General features: G+C 53.5%; 1 protein-coding gene across 2 annotated transcripts in view; it reads left to right on the plus strand.

Moving 5' to 3' along the window:
* Nucleotides 1-15,439, plus strand: part of lmna (lamin A) — a 105,509-nt gene extending 90,070 nt beyond the window's left edge. Inside the window, exons 13-14 of one of the 2 annotated variants that reach the window (XM_063041944.1) lie at nucleotides 10,244-10,581; nucleotides 15,048-15,439. In XM_063041944.1, the coding sequence (XP_062898014.1) occupies nucleotides 10,244-10,513 (270 nt within the window). In that variant the 3' untranslated portion in view covers nucleotides 10,514-10,581; nucleotides 15,048-15,439. The remainder of the gene's footprint in view (nucleotides 1-10,243; nucleotides 10,582-15,047) is intronic. The other variant, XM_063041945.1, reaches the window with a different exon arrangement.
* The last annotated feature ends 2,935 nt before the right edge of the window (nucleotides 15,440-18,374 follow it).

The raw sequence follows: 18,374 nt of genomic DNA on the forward strand, positions 1-18,374 counted from the left end.
ACCCCCTCCAGCCCCTACACCCCTCCCTGTCTCTGTAACCCCCTCCAGCCCCTATTCCCCTCCCTGTCTCTGTAACCCCCTCCAGCCCCTATTCCCCTCCCTGTCTCTGTAACCCCCTCCAGCCCCTACACCCCTCCCTGTCTCTGTAACCCCCTCCAGTCCCTACACCCCTCCCTGTCTCTGTAACCCCCTCCAATCCCTACACCCCTCCCTGTCTCTGTAACCCCCTCCAGCCCCTACACCCCTCCCTGTCTCTGTAACCCCCTCCAGCCCCTACACCCCTCCCTGTCTCTGTAACCCCCTCCAGCCCCGACACCCCTCCCTGTCTCTGTAACCCCCTCCAGCCCCTCTTCCCCTCCCTGTCTCTGTAACCCCCTCCAGCCCCTACACCCCTCCCTGTCTCTGTAACTTCCTCTGGCCCTACACCCCTCCCTGTCTCTGTAACACCCTCCAGCCCCTACACTCCTCCCTGTCTCTGTAACCCCCTCCAGCCCCTACACTCCTCACTGTCTCTGTAACCCCCTCCAGCCCCTACACCCCTCCCTGTCTCTGTAACCCCCTCCAGCCCCTACACCCCTCCCTGTCTCTGTAACCCCCTCCAGCCCCTACACCCCTCCCTGTCTCTGTAACCCCCTCCATCCCCTACACCCCTCCCTGTCTCTGTAACCCCCTCCAGCCCCTACACCCCTCCCTGTCTCTGTAACCCCTCCATCCCCTACACTCCTCCCTGTCTCTGTAACCCCCTCCAGCCCCTACACCCCTCCCTGTCTCTGTAACCCCCTCCAGTCCCTACACCCCTCCCTGTCTCTGTAACCCCTCCATCCCCTACATCCCTCCCTGTCTCTGTAACCCCCTCCAGCCCCTACACCCCTCCCTGTCTCTGTAACCCCCTCCAGTCCCTACACCCCTCCCTGTCTCTGTAACCCCCTCCAGCCCCTACACCCCTCCCTGTCTCTGTAACCCCCTCCAGTCCCTACACCCCTCCCTGTCTCTGTAACCCCCTCCAGCCCCTACACCCCTCCCTGTCTCTGTAACCCCTCCAGCCCCTACACCCCTCCCTGTCTCTGTAACCCCTCCATCCCCTACATCCCTCCCTGTCTCTGTAACCCCCTCCAGCCCCTACACCCCTCCCTGTCTCTGTAACCCCCTCCAGCCCCTACACCCCTCCCTGTCTCTGTAACACCCTCCAGTCCCTACACCCTACCTGTCTCTGTAACCCCCTCCAGCCCCTACACCCCTCCCTGTCTCTGTAACTTCCTCTGGCCCCTATTCCCCTCCCTGTCTCTGTAACCCCCTCCAGCCCCTACACCCCTCCCTGTCTCTGTAACCCCCTCCAGCCCCTACACTCCTCCCTGTCTCTGTAACCCCCTCCAGCCCCTACACTCCTCCCTGTCTCTGTAACCCCCTCCAGCCCCTACACTCCTCCCTGTCTCTGTGACCCCCTCCGGCCCCTACACCCCTCCCTGTCTCTGTAACCCCCTCCAGCCCCTACACCCCTCCCTGTCTCTGTAACCCCCTCCAGCCCCTACACCCCTCCCTGTCTCTGTAACCCCCTCCAGCCCCTACACCCCTCCCTGTCTCTGTAACCCCCTCCAGCCCCTACACCCCTCCCTGTCTCTGTAACTCCCTCCAGCCCCTACACCCCTCCCCGTCTCTGTGAACCCCTCCATCCCCTACACCCCTCCCTGTCTCTGTAACCCCCTCCAGCCCCTATTCCCCTCCCTGTCTCTGTAACCCCCTCCAGCCCCTACACCCCTCCCTGTCTTTGTGACCCCCTCCAGCCCCTACACCCCTCCTTGTCTCTGTAACCCCCTCCAGCCCCTATTCCCCTCCCTGTCTCTGTAACCCCCTCCAGCCCCCTACACCCCTCCCTGTCTTTGTGACCCCCTCCAGCCCCTACACCCCTCCTTGTCTCTGTAACCCCCTCCAGCCCATACACCCCTCCCTGTCTCTGTAACCCCCTCCGGCCCCTACACCCTCCCTGTCTCTGTAACCCCTCCATCCCCTACACCCCTCCCTGTCTCTGTAACTCCCTCCAGCCCCTACACCCCTCCCTGTCTCTGTAACCCCCTCCGGCCCCTACACCCCTCCCTGTCTCTGTAACCCCCTCCAGCCCCTACACCCCTCCTTGTCTCTGTAACCCCCTCCAGTCCCTACACCCCTCGCTGTCTCTGTAACCCCCTCCAGCCCCTACACCCCTCCCTGTCTCTGTAACCCCTCCATCCCCTACACCCCTCCCTGTCTCTGTAACCCCCTCCAGCCCCTACACCCCTCCCTGTCTCTGTAACCCCCTCCAGTCCCTACACCCCTCCCTGTCTCTGTAACCCCCTCCATCCCCTATACCCCTCCCTGTCTCTGTAACCCCCTCCAGCCCCCTACATCCCTCCCTGTCTCTGTAACCCCCTCCATCCCCTACACCCCTCCCTGTCTCTGTAACCCCCTCCAGCCCCCTACATCCCTCCCTGTCTCTGTAACCCCCTCCATCCCCTACACCCCTCCCTGTCTCTGTAACCCCCTCCAGCCCCCTACATCCCTCCCTGTCTCTGTAACCCCTCCATCCCCTACATCCCTCCCTGTCTCTGTAACCCCTCCATCCCCTACACCCCTCCCTGTCTCTGTAACCCCCTCCAGCCCCTACACCCCTCCCTGTCTCTGTAACCCCCTCCAGCCCCTATTCCCCTCCCTGTCTCTGTAACCCCCTCCAGCCCCTACACCCCTCCCTGTCTCTGTAACCCCCTCCAGCCCCTACACCCCTCCCTGTCTCTGTAACCCCCTCCAGCCACGACACCCCTCCCTGTCTCTGTAACCCCCTCCAGCCCCTATTCCCCTCCCTGTCTCTGTAACCCCCTCCAGCCCCTACACCCCTCCCTGTCTCTGTAACCCCCTCCAGCCCCTATTCCCCTCCCTGTCTCTGTAACCCCCTCCAGCCCCTACACCCCTCCCTGTCTCTGTAACCCCCTCCAGACCCTACACCCTCCCTGTCTCTGTAACCCCCTCCAGCCCCTACACCCCTCCCTGTCTCTGTAACCCCCTCCAGCCCCTATTCCCCTCCCTGTCTCTGTAACCCCCTCCAGCCCCTACACCCCTCCCTGTCTCTGTAACCCCCTCCAGCCCCTATTCCCCTCCCTGTCTCTGTAACCCCCTCCAGTCCCTACACCCCTCCCTGTCTCTGTAACCCCCTCCAGCCCCTATTCCCCTCCCTGTCTCTGTAACCCCCTCCAGTCCCTACACCCCTCCCTGTCTCTGTAACCCCTCCATCCCCTACATCCCTCCCTGTCTCTGTAACCCCCTCCAGCCCCTACATCCCTCCCTGTCTCTGTAACCCCCTCCAGTCCCTACACCCCTCCCTGTCTCTGTAACCCCTCCATCCCCTACATCCCTCCCTGTCTCTGTAACCCCCTCCAGTCCCTACACCCCTCCCTGTCTCTGTAACCCCCTCCAGCCCCTACACCCCTCCCTGTCTCTGTAACCCCTCCGGCCCCTACACCCCTCCCCGTCTCTGTAACCCCCTCCAGCCCCTACACCCCTCCGTCTCTGTAACCTCCTCCAGTCCCTACACCCCTCCCTGTCTCTGTAACCCCCTCCAGTCCCTACACCCCTTCCTGTCTCTATAACCCCCTCTGGCCCTGACACCTGTCCCAGGGGCAAGTTTTTTTTTTATCTCTGAGAGCCCTTCCCCTCCCCCAGATCGCAGATTCCATGATAGTGACCATTTCCCTCAGGTATCCGGGCCCCTGAGTCTGGGATACCCTCCCGACAGGAACTCCTTGAATCCCGCCTTCTCATCCAAAGTGACCCTTTCTTTGGGTTCAGTTACACCTGAGGTGCTATTGGATAGACTGCAAGGCTCATTGCTGTGGGGTGCCGGGGTCATGCCCAGGACAATGAGGTCACGAGCCAAATCAGGCTAGGGTGGTGTTGTCTGCTAGAATCGACGGAGCTGTTAACCGGGTGGGGTTGCATGAGCTGTGGTCCATGAGTGGTCTTGTCCCTCTGACACTTCCTCCCGATCCACATTCCTACCCCAGACTTGTCGACCACTTACCAAAGCCCGTTCGACTTCAGAGGCCAATTGATTATTGGTAATCTTTTCAGTCCGCTGGCGATCACTCTGATCAGAATCAGGTTTACATTAGTTGTGAAATTTATTGTTTTGTGGCAGCAGTTCAGTGCAGGCACGACAAGTGATTAACAATTAATTAAATTATTATATCGTACCAAAGAGGAACATTGAAGTGTTGTTCACGGGTTTATGGACCAGTCAGAAATCTGATGACAGAGGGATAGTGAGGTGTTGTTTATGGACCAGTCAGAAATCTGATGGCACAGGGATAGTGAGGTGTTGTTTATGGACCGGTCAGAAATCTGATGACAGAGGGATAGTGAGGTGTTGTTTATGGACCAGTCAGAAATCTGATGGCAGAGGGATAGTGAGGTGTTGTTTATGGACCGGTCAGAAATCTGATGGCAGAGGGATAGTGAGGTGGTGTTCACGGGTTTATGGACCGGTCAGAAATCTGATGGCAGAGGGATAGTGAGGTGATGTTCATGGACCGGTCAGAAATCTGATGACAGAGGGATAGTGAGGTGTTGTTCATGGGTTTATGGACCGGTCAGAAATCTGATGACAGAGGGATAGTGAGGTGTTGTTCATGGGTATATAGACCGTTCGGAAATCTGATGACAGAGGGATAGTGAGGTGTTGTTTATGGACCAGTCAGAAATCTGATGGCAGAGGGATAGTGAGGTGTTGTTTATGGACCGGTCAGAAATCTGATGGCAGAGGGATAGTGAGGTGGTGTTCACGGGTTTATGGACTGGTCAGAAATCTGATGGCAGAGGGATAGTGAGGTGTTGTTCATGGGTTTATGGACCGGTCAGAAATCTGATGGCAGAGGGATAGTGAGGTGATGTTCATGGACCGGTCAGAAATCTGATGACAGAGGGATAGTGAGGTGTTGTTCATGGGTTTATGGACTGGTCAGAAATCTGATGACAGAGGGATAGTGAGGTGTTGTTCATGGGTTTATGGACCGGTCAGAAATCTGATGACAGAGGGATAGTGAGGTGTTGTTCATGGGTATATAGACCGTTCGGAAATCTGATGACAGAGGGATAGTGAGGTGGTGTTCACGGGTTTATGGACCGGTCAGCAATCTGATGACAGAGGGATAGTGAGGTGGTGTTCACGGGTTTATGGACCGGTCAGAAATCTGATGACAGAGGGATAGTGAGGTGTTGTTCATTGGTTTATGGACCGGTCAGGAATCTGATGACAGAGGGATAGTGAGGTGTTGTTCATGGACCGGTCAGAAATCTGATGACAGAGGGATAGTGAGGTGGTGTTCATGGGTTTATAGACCGTTCGGAAATCTGATGACAGAGGGATAGTGAGGTGGTGTTCACGGGTTTATGGACCGGTCAGAAATCTGATGACAGAGGGATAGTGAGGTGATGTTCATGGGTTTATGGACCGGTCAGAAATCTGATGACAGAGGGATAGTGAGGTGTTGTTCATGGACCGGTCAGAAATCTGATGACAGAGGGATAGTGAGGTGTTGTTCATGGGTTTATGGACCGGTCAGAAATCTGATGACAGAGGGATAGTGAGGTGTTGTTCATGGGTATATAGACCGTTCGGAAATCTGATGACAGAGGGATAGTGAGGTGGTGTTCACGGGTTTATGGACCGGTCAGAAATCTGATGACAGAGGGATAGTGAGGTGGTGTTCACGGGTTTATGGACCGGTCAGAAATCTGATGACAGAGGGATAGTGAGGTGTTGTTCATTGGTTTATGGACCGGTCAGAAATCTGATGACAGAGGGATAGTGAGGTGTTGTTCATTGGTTTATGGACCGGTCAGGAATCTGATGACAGAGGGATAGTGAGGTGTTGTTCATGGACCGTTTATGACCGTTCGGAAATCTGATGACAGAGGGATAGTGAGGTGGTGTTCACGGGTTTATGGACCGTTCGGAAATCTGATGACAGAGGGATAGTGAGGTGGTGTTCACGGGTTTATGGACCGGTCAGAAATCTGATGACAGAGGGATAGTGAGGTGGTGTTCACGGGTTTATGGACCGGTCAGAAATCTGATGACAGAGGGATAGTGAGGTGTTGTTCATTGGTTTATGGACCGGTCAGGAATCTGATGACAGAGGGATAGTGAGGTGTTGTTCATGGACCGGTCAGAAATCTGATGACAGAGGGATAGTGAGGTGTTGTTCATGGGTTTATGGACCGGTCAGAAATCTGATGACAGAGGGATAGTGAGGTGTTGTTCATGGGTATATAGACCGTTCGGAAATCTGATGACAGAGGGATAGTGAGGTGGTGTTCACGGGTTTATGGACCGGTCAGAAATCTGATGACAGAGGGATAGTGAGGTGTTGTTCATGGGTTTATGGACCGGTCAGAAATCTGATGACAGAGGGATAGTGAGGTGTTGTTCATGGGTTTATAGACCGTTCGGAAATCTGATGACAGAGGGATAGTGAGGTGGTGTTCACGGGTTTATGGACCGGTCAGAAATCTGATGACAGAGGGATAGTGAGGTGGTGTTCACGGGTTTATGGACCGGTCAGAAATCTGATGACAGAGGGATAGTGAGGTGATGTTCATGGGTTTATGGACCGGTCAGAAATCTGATGACAGAGGGATAGTGAGGTGTTGTTCATGGGTTTATAGACCGGTCAGAAATCTGATGACAGAGGGATAGTGAGGTGGTGTTCATGGGTTTATGGACCGGTCAGAAATCTGATGACAGAGGGATAGTGAGGTGTTGTTCATGGGTTTATGGACCGGTCAGAAATCTGATGACAGAGGGATAGTGAGGTGTTGTTCATGGGTTATGACCGGTCAGAAATCTGATGACAGAGGGATAGTGAGGTGTTGTTCATGGGTTTATGGACCGGTCAGAAATCTGATGACAGAGGGATAGTGAGGTGTTGTTCATGGGTTTATGGACCGGTCAGAAATCTGATGACAGAGGGATAGTGAGGTGTTGTTCATGGGTTTATGGACCGGTCAGAAATCTGATGACAGAGGGATAGTGAGGTGGTGTTCACGGGTTTATGGACCGGTCAGAAATCTGATGACAGAGGGATAGTGAGGTGGTGTTCACGGGTTTATGGACCGGTCAGAAATCTGATGACAGAGGGATAGTGAGGTGTTGTTCATTGGTTTATGGACCGGTCAGGAATCTGATGACAGAGGGATAGTGAGGTGTTGTTCATGGACCGGTCAGAAATCTGATGACAGAGGGATAGTGAGGTGGTGTTCACGATGACGGGATTTGGTGTTATGGACCGGACAGAAATCTGATGACAGAGGGATAGTGAGGTGGTGTTCACGGGTTTATGGACCGGTCAGAAATCTGATGACAGAGGGATAGTGAGGTGTTGTTCATTGGTTTATGGACCGGTCAGGAATCTGATGACAGAGGGATAGTGAGGTGTTGTTCATGGACCGGTCAGAAATCTGATGACAGAGGGATAGTGAGGTGGTGTTCATTGGTTTATGGACCGGTCAGGAATCTGATGACAGAGGGATAGTGAGGTGTTGTTCATGGACCGGTCAGAAATCTGATGACAGAGGGATAGTGAGGTGGTGTTCACGGGTTTATGGACCGGTCAGAAATCTGATGACAGAGGGATAGTGAGGTGGTGTTCACGGGTTTATGGACCGGTCAGAAATCTGATGACAGAGGGATAGTGAGGTGTTGTTCATTGGTTTATGGACCGGTCAGGAATCTGATGACAGAGGGATAGTGAGGTGTTGTTCATGGACCGGTCAGAAATCTGATGACAGAGGGATAGTGAGGTGGTGTTCATGGGTTTATGGACCGGTCAGGAATCTGATGACAGAGGGATAGTGAGGTGTTGTTCATGGACCGGTCAGAAATCTGATGACAGAGGGATAGTGAGGTGGTGTTCATTGGTTTATGGACCGGTCAGGAATCTGATGACAGAGGGATAGTGAGGTGTTGTTCATGGACCGGTCAGAAATCTGATGACAGAGGGATAGTGAGGTGGTGTTCACGGGTTTATGGACCGGTCAGAAATCTGATGACAGAGGGATAGTGAGGTGGTGTTCACGGGTTTATGGACCGGTCAGAAATCTGATGACAGAGGGATAGTGAGGTGTTGTTCATTGGTTTATGGACCGGTCAGGAATCTGATGACAGAGGGATAGTGAGGTGTTGTTCATGGACCGGTCAGAAATCTGATGACAGAGGGATAGTGAGGTGGTGTTCATTGGTTTATGGACCGGTCAGGAATCTGATGACAGAGGGATAGTGAGGTGTTGTTCATGGACCGGTCAGAAATCTGATGACAGAGGGATAGTGAGGTGGTGTTCATGGGTTTATAGACCGTTCGGAAATCTGATGACAGAGGGATAGTGAGGTGTTGTTCACGGGTTTATGGACCGGTCAGAAATCTGATGACAGAGGGATAGTGAGGTGTTGTTCACGGGTTTATGGACCGGTCAGAAATCTGATGACAGAGGGATAGTGAGGTGGTGTTCACGGGTTTATGGACCGGTCAGAAATCTGATGACAGAGGGATAGTGAGGTGTTGTTCATTGGTTTATAGACCGTTCAGAAATCTGATGACAGAGGGATAGTGAGGTGGTGTTCACGGGTTTATGGACCGGTCAGAAATCTGATGACAGAGGGATAGTGAGGTGTTGTTCATTGGTTTATAGACCGTTCGGAAATCTGATGACAGAGGGATAGTGAGGTGTTGTTCACGGGTTTATGGACCGGTCAGAAATCTGATGACAGAGGGGAAGAAGCTGTTCCTGGAATGCTGAGTATGTGTCTTCAGGGTCATGTATCATTTCCCTGATGGTAGTAATGAGAAGAGGGCATGCCCAAGAGGGTCTCGATGATAGATTCCTACTTTTGAAGATGTCGTTGAGGGAGGGGAGGGTTGTGCCTGTGATGGATCTGGCTGAGTGTACAACCCTCTGCAGCCTCTCCCAATCCTGAGCACTGGAGCGTCCACACCAGGCAGTGATGCATTCAGTCAGAATGCACATCGACTGTCGAACTGCTCATCTTTGGTGGTATACAAAATCCGTCTAAAGTCTTCACAGAGCTCTAATGAATCATAGGACCTGTTACCCACTCAGGAGTGGAAATATCGTAGTCTAGAGCGTTAAACCAGGGCAGGCCTTCACTCTGAATGCCTGGGTCCTGGGGAGTGTCGTAGCACAGAGGGGCCAGCGGGTTCAGGTACGTCGTCCCTGAAAGGTAGACAGGGCAGTGAAGAAGGTGTTTGGCTGGCTGGCCTTCACATTACAGCAGTGTAGGATTTTGGCCGGACTGCACTCGGAGTACTGTGCACAGTTGTGGTCACCCAGCTCAGGAAGGGAGTCGTGCAGTCCCCAGAGGGGCCATTTAGCCCACTGAGCCTGCATCATGGCTGATCTATCGTCTCTCTCAACCCCATCATCCCGCCTTCTCCTTTTGCGGCCCTGACTAACCAAGAGCCTGTCAACCTCGCGTTTCATTCCAACGTATTCCGTAAGGATCTGTCCAATGAGTCCGGGTGCTCCGGTTTCCCTCCGCACCAGTTAGTAGGTCAACTGCCCTGTGATTGGGCTGGGGGCAAATCGGTGTGTTGCTGGGTGATGTGGCTCGAAGAGCCCGTCCCCTGCTGTAACTCGAAATAAATATATGCACCCAGCGGTCTGGCCGCCAATGAATTCCACAGATTCACCACCCTCTGCTGAAAGAAATCCCACCCATCTCTGTTCTAAAGGGACAACCATATTTTAATTTGAAACAGTAATTGGTATGTGTTGTGAAGCCCTGTCTAATGGTATAATAGTGTATGGCTGTGAGATTGTAGTCATTTGAATACTTCCGTGCATATCTGAAAAGCAAGGGTGTGATGAAACTGGAGAGAGGGGCAGTAAATATTGGGGCTGGGTCATGGTCAGTACAGACACGGCACGGTGAAAGCCTGTTACCGTACTGTCTCAGTCAGTGTCCCGTTCTCCAGGGCCAGCCGCACAGCATCATCCCGCAGAAGTCCGAGAGAAGTGACCGCAGTGTGGGGGTAGATGGGGAAGGGGAGGGTGAACGCTGCGTTACAGGGACGGGGCTGGGGAAGTGGTGGGGGCAGGCAGTGCCGAGTGAGGGTCACCCTGCTGCCCCACTCCCCAACTCCCCCGGCTCTTCCGATTGGAGGGTTGCCATAGAAACCTCCTGTTTTTCCCTCCCCCCGAACAGGTCCTTCAGAATCTCTGGGCCAAAGACTCCTGGCTCCCCACCGACGTCCCGGAGGCTCTCCCCACCCCCGAGGCGCCCTCCGACCCGACTCCCGCCGGCGGCAGCGACTCGGGGCGGGGGAGGGCCCAGCTCGGCGAGGGGGCCGGCCCCAGGCGCAGGCCGGTGAGAGTACGCTCGTCCCCGCGGCACAACAAGGGAGTGCCACCCCGCCGCTTTGGGCAGAGTACAGCGTCCCGCACCGGAGGCAGAGGGGCCAGGACTCGCCGATAGACGCCCCCTCCCCGTACCCACCCCTTGTCTCCCCCCCTCGAACCCGGCGGAGGGGCGCTGACCTCGGAGTATGTATGGCGTGTTCTGTGTCGCAGGCGACGAGGTTGTGGGTGGGGAGGAGGGCAATGTGTGTCTGGGGTGGGTGGGGGTGGTGGGACGGTGATGGGCTGCAGAGGTTCTCCGGAGCGTGGACAGGTCCTTTGCCCCTCACCCACCACATTGGCCAAAGTCACGGACGATCGACCCCACCCACCGACATTCCTCAGCCCCGTCTATCCCGAATATCTGGGCAGACAGATCTCCAGCCATGACGACCACTGTTCCATCTGCGTCCACCAGTCCTGTCGAGTTCTCTCCCATTCTGTCCCCCCCACTCTCCTTCCCATCTACCTTTCTGTCCTGTCTCCCCACCCCCCGTGCCATCTCCCCACCCCCCGTGCCAGCTCCTCACCACTCCGTGCCAGCTCCTCACCACTCCGTCCAGTCTCCCACCTCTCTGTCCTGTCTCCCCACCCCCCCGTGCCAGCTCCCCACCCCCAGTGCCAGCTCCCCACTCCCCCGTGCCATCTCCCCACCCCCCGTGCCATCTCCCCACCCCCCGTGCCAGCTCTCCATCCCCCGTGCCAGCTCCTCACCACTCCGTCCAGTCTCCCACCTCTCTGTCCTGTCTCCCCACCCCCCGTGCCAGCTCCCCACTCCCCGTGCCATCTCCTCACCGCTCTGTCCAGTCTCCCCACCCTTCCGTCCAGTCTCCCACCTCTCTGTCCAGTCTCCCAACCCCTGTGTCCCATCTCCCCACCCCTCTGTCCAGTCTCCCCACCCTTCCGTCCAGTCCCCCACCCTCTGTCACATGTCCCCACCCCTCCGTCCAGTCTCCACACCCCCCGTGCCATCGCCCGCCCTCTGTCACATGTCCCCACCCCTCCCATCCCAGCGAGCTCTAACCTGGAGGGGTGGCTTCCGACCCCCATGCAAGTTAGACAGGAACTCTCCGACCCATTTGGCCGACCCCCAAGTCCTGCACATCCATCACACCAGAGTATGGCCCCTGCCCCTGGATTCCCTCGATTTCCAGAAGTCCATCAACTCTGAACTCAGAGAAGGAGACTCCGGAAGGAGTGTATTCCATGGGTTCTCTGTCCTCAGCCTGATCCTAAACCACCCCACCCCCAGCGTGGGGGTGGGGGGAGATACCCTCCCCATCTGGCCCCATCAGAAGTCTAAAAGGGATTTCCCCTCATTTTTCCCCAATTGCAGACAGCACATTTCCAGTCACCTCATCTCCCTCAAAACCCTTCGTCCCTGGACCCTTCCCCAAGTCTGGTGCATCTACACCACACACCCTCCGTGGCAAGGATCAGGGGACCAGAATGGTGCCCAGTCCTCTTGGTATACTCTCACCAGGGCAGTGAGATACCCTCTCTCGTACTCAAAGCCACTTACCCTTCCCAGTGGTTGCTGGGACAGTGGTATTAACTTGGGATGTCCTTTCTAATCCTTGTAATAGTATCATACTGTGTCCTCTCCCTCGGCATGGAACAATAGATGTGACTGACCATTACTGAAAGGTTTTGAACATCATTTGAACTTGTTCCTATTCTGCAACCCAACACCCCCTCCCAGTTCGTCGGAGAAATCTGTCCATCTCTGCTTTGGGTTTGAGAATTTAAGGTACTATGTTCCGTTCGGTTCAAGGGTGGATTGTTAGGTGTGATGATAGCATTTGCAAAAGTTTGTTTCATTTTTAATTAGTGTCATAAAGTTCATAAACTTGTGGATTATTGAGAAAGGGCGTAGACTTGAAATGGGCAAGAGTCACAATCCCAAGCTTTTTATTCCTTTTTTTTGGCTTGTGCCTGCGTGTGCGTCTGCGCGTGCGTGTCTGTCCGTGTGAATCTGCACGTGCGTGTCTGTCCGTGTGAATCTGCGTGTGCGCGTCTGTCCGTGTGAATCTGCGTGTGCGCGTCTGTCCGTGTGAATCTGCACGTGCGCGTCTGCGCGTGTGAATCTGCACGTGCGCGTCTGCGCGTGTGAATCTGCACGTGCGTGTCTGTCCGTGTGAATCTGCGTGTGCGTGCGTGTCTGTCCGTGTGAATCTGCACGTGCGTGTCTGTCTGTGTGAATCTGCGTGTGCGTGTCTGTCCGTGTGAATCTGCGCGTGCGTGTCTGTCCGTGTGAATCTGCACGTGCGTGCGTGTCTGTCCGTGTGCATCTGTGTGTGTGCATTTGCGTGTCCATGCGTGCGTCCGTGATGATCGATTTTTCATGGCTTTTACAAGGCGCGGAGCGAGAGAGAGACTGTGTGGGGCGCCACTCCTCACGCAGACAATTTCGCAGTATTTTTCCCTTTATTTTACGAGGTCGAGTTGCGATCTCGACACTCAACCCGGCACGGATGGAATGTACTCGGGACCGGACCCAACTGGTTTCGAACCTGGGAACCTCCGCTCCCGGGTCCGGTGCCGATGTCGTTGCGCCACCAGCCGGCCCCTTATTCCACTGCCTGAGATCCATGTGACAATCCAGCATTTATTGCCTGTCCCTCGCTGCCAGCATTTATTGCCTGTCCCTTGCTGCCAGCATTTATTGCCTGTCCCTATCTGCCAGCATTTATTGCCTGTCCCTCGCTGCCAGCATTTATTGCCTGTCCCTATCTGCCAGCATTTATTGCCTGTCCCTCGCTGCCAGCATTTATTGCCTGTCCCTATCTGCCAGCATTTATTGCCTGTCCCTTGCTGCCAGCATTTATTGCCTGTCCCTATCTGCCAGCATTTATTGCCCGTCCCTATCTGCTAACATTTATTGCCTGTCCCTATCTGCCAACATTCATCACGCATCTCTAACTGCCAGTACAAGATATCTGTATAGCTAATAGTTGATGTAAGCCTACCAGCAAGTACATCTTACCCTCCATTTGCTTATTCCAGCTTCTTCCCCACTCCTTTCCAGCTTCTTCCCCACTCCTTTCCAGTCCTGATGAAGGGTCTCAGCCCAAAACGCCGATTGTCCATTCCTCTCCATACACGCTGCCTGACCTGCTGAGTTCTCCAGCGTTTTGTGTGTGTGTGCATCCGCAGTGTCTCTTGTGCTCATGAAGTACAAAGGGGAATACTGTGCCTCTGAGCGGTGCATGGTTGACGCAGACATCCGTGAATGAGAGAATTGAAAAACAGGCAGGCTTCAGTGTTGAAACTAGGGGAAAAAACCTTAAATTCATCGGGAGTAAAATCCCTGGGTCAGAAAATCTCAAATATTTGCAGTGTCCCTGACAGAAACAGATTCTTCCTCAAATGAGGACTCCGGTCTCCCATTATTCTGAACCCGTGCCTTTTGGTGAATGCTTGAATGCAGAGTCAGAATTTTCCACCTTCTGTGCGTAAGCACTGCCCTGTGATGAGCCAACTAGGCTCCAGGCCCAAGCGTCCATGAACCCGTCAGGCAGGGCCTTCCAGATTGTAGACCATCCCCTCTCAGATCCCCTCGACGCCCCCCCCAACACTAAACCTATCCCCTCTGGTTTTAGATTCCTCTGCCATATGAGAAAAGTTACCTCCTAGCTGTAAATCTGCCCAGCTCTATCAGTCCCATCCAGCATCCTCTATTCCAACTTGTCCCGTCTCTCCTTGTAACTGAAACTCTCAGTCCTGGGCAGTCTCCTCTGCACCCTCTCCAGTGCAGTCACCTCCTTCCGAGAGTCTGGGACCAGAACTGCACACAGTGCTCCAGCTGTAGCCTGACCAGTGGTTTCTAAAGTTGGACCATAACCTCCCTGCTCCTGTATTCTGTGCCCCGGCTAATGGAGACAAGTTTCCCGTAAACCTTCTTCACCCCCTGATCTGTGCTGCCACCTTCAGGAATCATTCGACTCGTACACCGAGGTCCCTCTGTCCCTCAGTACTCCCTACCGTTCACAGTGTGTGCCCTACCCTTGTACACCGAGGTCCCTCCGTCCCTCAGTACTCCCTACCGTTCACAGTGTGTGCCCTACCCTTGTACACCGAGGTCCCTCTGTCCCTCAGTACTCCCGTTCACAGTGAGTCCTACCCTCGTACACCGAGGTCCCTCTGTCCCTCAGTCCTCCCTACCGTTCACAGTGTGTGTCCTACCCTCGTACACCGAGGTCCCTCTGTCCCTCAGTCCTCCCTACCATTCACAGTGTGTCCTACCCTCGTACACCGAGGTCCCTCTGTCCCTCAGTACTCCCGTTCACAGTGTGTCCTACCCTCGTACACTGAGGTCCCTCTGTCCCTCAGTACTCCCGTTCACAGTGAGTCCTACCCTCGTACACCGAGGTCCCTCTGTCCCTCAGTACTCCCTACCGTTCACAGTGTGTCCTACCCTTACTTAAGCCTCCCAACATACATCCCCTCACACGTATCAGGATTTGTCACCCCCACCACTGAGGGATTCGGATCATTGTCCAACTGATGCAAGATGACCAGGAACGCAGCGGTGTTGTAATCGGGGCCTGGGTTGTGGGTGGTTGTCTTTTGTGTGTCCCCTTGGACTAACCAATTGCTTTTTGTTTCTACAGGGTGGTAACCGTGGCGACCCTCGGAACTGTGCAATCATGTAATGGGCACACGCCGTGGAGAACCTGTGATTTTTCAGACCAGAAATTTTTTGAGCATATTTTGTATAACAGGAATATTTCTTTAAAGAGATTGTAAGCTTGGCGAAAAATATTTTGTTGATTTGATGCTCTCCGTGAGCCCTAGTTTCTAAATGATTCTGTAAGGTGCTCTGAATTGGGATGGATTGAGAATGGGTTGTAATTCCTTTTGACTTTAGCATACACACTGTCACTCTCTCTCTCTCTCTCTCTCTCTCTCTCTCTCTCTCTCTCTCTCTCTCTCTCTCACTCACTCACTCACACACACACACACACACACACACACACACACACACACACACACACAGTAAGAAGCCTATGGGCAATGAATTAAATATCTTTCTCTAACCAAACCAATTCCGTTTTTCTGGGCTACACTGAGGCATACAGCACCAAAAGAGGCCTTTCGTCCTTTCGTCCCACCCTGTCTCTGCTAGCCTTCAAGTGCCTATCTTTCATACTTTTGGTCCCCAGCAGCTTGACTTGGTGATTCAAGTTCTTGTCTAAATGTCGCAGAGTCTCCCAGAACGAAAACAGGCCATTCAGCTCAACGGGTCCGTACTGACCAAGATTCCCGTCTAAACCAGTTCTATTTCCCTGCATTTGTCCCACATCCATCCAAACCTTTCCTATCCGTGTACCTGTCCGTATCCCTCTAAACCTTTCCTATCCGTGTACCTTTCCTATCCGTGTACCCGTCCGTATCCCTCTAAACCTTTCCTATCCGTGTACCTGTCCATATCCCTCTAAACCTTTCCTATCCGTGTACCTGTCCGTATCCCTCTAAACCTTTCCTATCCGTGTACCTGTCCGTATCCCTCTAAACCTTTCCTACCCGTGTCCCTGTCCATATCCCTCTAAACCTTTCCTATCCGTGTACTTGTCCGTATCCCTCCAAACCTTTCCTATCCGTGTACCTGTCCGTATCCCTCTAAACCTTTCCTATCCGCGTACCTGTCTGTTTCCCTCTAAACCTTTCCTATCCGTGTACCTGTCCGTATCCCTCCAAACCTTTCCTATCCGTGTACCTGTCCATATCCCTCTAAACCTTTCCTATCCGTGTACCTGTCCGTATCCCTCTAAACCTTTCCTATCCGTGTACCTGTCCGTATCCCTCTAAACCTTTCCTATCCGTGTACCTGTCCATATCCCTCTAAACCTTTCCTATCCGTGTACCTGTCCGTATCCCTCTAAACCTTTCCTATCCGTGTCCCTGTCCAATTGTCTTCTACATGTTGTTAATGTACCTGCCTCAGCCACTTCCTCTGGCAGCTCGTTCCATAGACTGACCCCGCCCGCACCCCCCCCCCCGCCAGATGAAGAAGTTGCCCCTTAGGTTCCTATTAAACCTTTCCCCTCTCAGATTAAACCTGTGCCTCTAGTTATTGATTCCCCAACCCTGGGAAAAGACTGTGTACATTAACCCTATCTGTCCCTCTCATCATTTCAAAAACCTCTCATGAAGGCCACCCCTCATTCCCTACATTCCAGTGAAAAAGAGCCCTGACTTGCTGAACCTTTCCGTGTAACTCAGTCCCTTCGGGGCTTGGCATCCTTGTAACTCTCCTCCTCACACTTTCCAGCTTCAGGGCATCTTTCCTATAGCAGAGTGACCAAAACCAAACACAGTACTAAAGACAAGAGATTCTGCAGATTCTGGAAATCCAGAGTAACACACACAAAATGGATTGTTTCTGTGCTACTGCTTCATAACTATACTGACCACCCCTTGGGTGAAACTGTCAGCCCTCAGCTCCCTGTCAATTGTACCTGCCTCAACCACTTCCTCTGGCAGATCATTCCATATACTGACCACCCTCTGGATGAAACATTTGCCCCTTGGTTTCCTACTAAATCTTTCTTCCTCCCCTTAAACCTCTGCCCTCTAGTTTTCATTCCCCACCCTTGGGGATAAAGACTGTGGGCATTCACCCTATCTATGCCCCTCATGATTTTATACACCTGTATAAAGCTCTTCCTCAGTCTATGTTCTAAGAAATAACATATTAGCGTGCTCAATCTCTCCCTTAACTCAGTCCATCGAGACCTGGCAATATCCTCGTAAATCTCCTCTGCACACTTTCCAGCTAAATGGCATCATGCCTGTGGCAGGGTGACCAAAACTGAACACGGTATCCACAGTGTGGCCTCACCAACATCTGTAGAACTTCAACATAACCCTAACTAAAGATTAAACTTTGTGTAAAAGCTTAAACTTAAGCTAAAAAATAGTTAAAATAAAGTTTAAACTTTAGAAATGAAGTTTAACTTTAAACTTTTAACCTTCAACTTAAAACTTTAACTTAACTGTCTGATGAACTGTCTGATATATCATCAACACCTTCTCCCCACTCCCCAGATCTTTACTAAGTTTATCCAACTTCCATTTAATTCCTTTCAATTATCCCACCCCCACCTCTCTCCAGGGTGGAGAAAAACTCTTGGTGTGAAGTGAGTGCCCCTCCATCTAATCGTAACCCCCCCACCCCATTTGAGACCCTCCCACCATTGGAAACATCTCAACAGCTCAGGGCCTGAGAGAACACGACAGATCGACAGATGTGTCTCGCCAGGGTCTGAGCCGCCACGCACCTTTCACCATGGTTTACCAAAGGAGTGACGCATGCCCCGTCTCTATGCCTTCAGCTGGCTTGTTTAACCCTTTGCAATCCAGGAGACTGGCTGAGCTCGTGGTTACTCCCAGTGCGGTCCTGACGAGGAGCTTCTGGCTGCAGAACAGGGAGCTGAGGGACCAGTGGAAGGAATGTGGGAATTTCCAGCCCCGTCACTTCTCCTGATTGGGCCAGCTAGGATGGGGGTCTGATTTCTTTCCAATTACGGAGGGGGATTTGTGGAGTGGGGCAACAATCGCATCTTCTTCCTCTTGCCCCCCCACCATTTAGTCCTGGGCAATCGGAATCTGAGCTGCCCTTGGCCCCTACTGGGATGTCTGAAAGCTGATCCAACACCGGCTGCCACCTGGAGACTGTACTGGGTGCTGGCTGTGCCCATGCTGGTTACCTTGACCCGTTGGCACTGTACTCTGAATGCCTGTACTGATCTCTGGTCCCCTTTCTGCCTGTACCAGTCAATTAGCCACCTGTACTGATTGCTACGGCAACCTGCTCTCCAGTGCCAGTCGCTAGGCTCTCTTGGGTGCCTGTATCTGTCTCTACTGGTCCCCTGGGTGCCTGTATCAGTCACTACCTCTCTCCAGGATGTCTGTATCACTACATCTCTCCTGGGTGC

This window comes from Mobula hypostoma, chromosome 2 (genome assembly GCF_963921235.1).
Source record: "Mobula hypostoma chromosome 2, sMobHyp1.1, whole genome shotgun sequence".
Lineage (NCBI taxonomy): Eukaryota > Metazoa > Chordata > Chondrichthyes > Myliobatiformes > Myliobatidae > Mobula > Mobula hypostoma.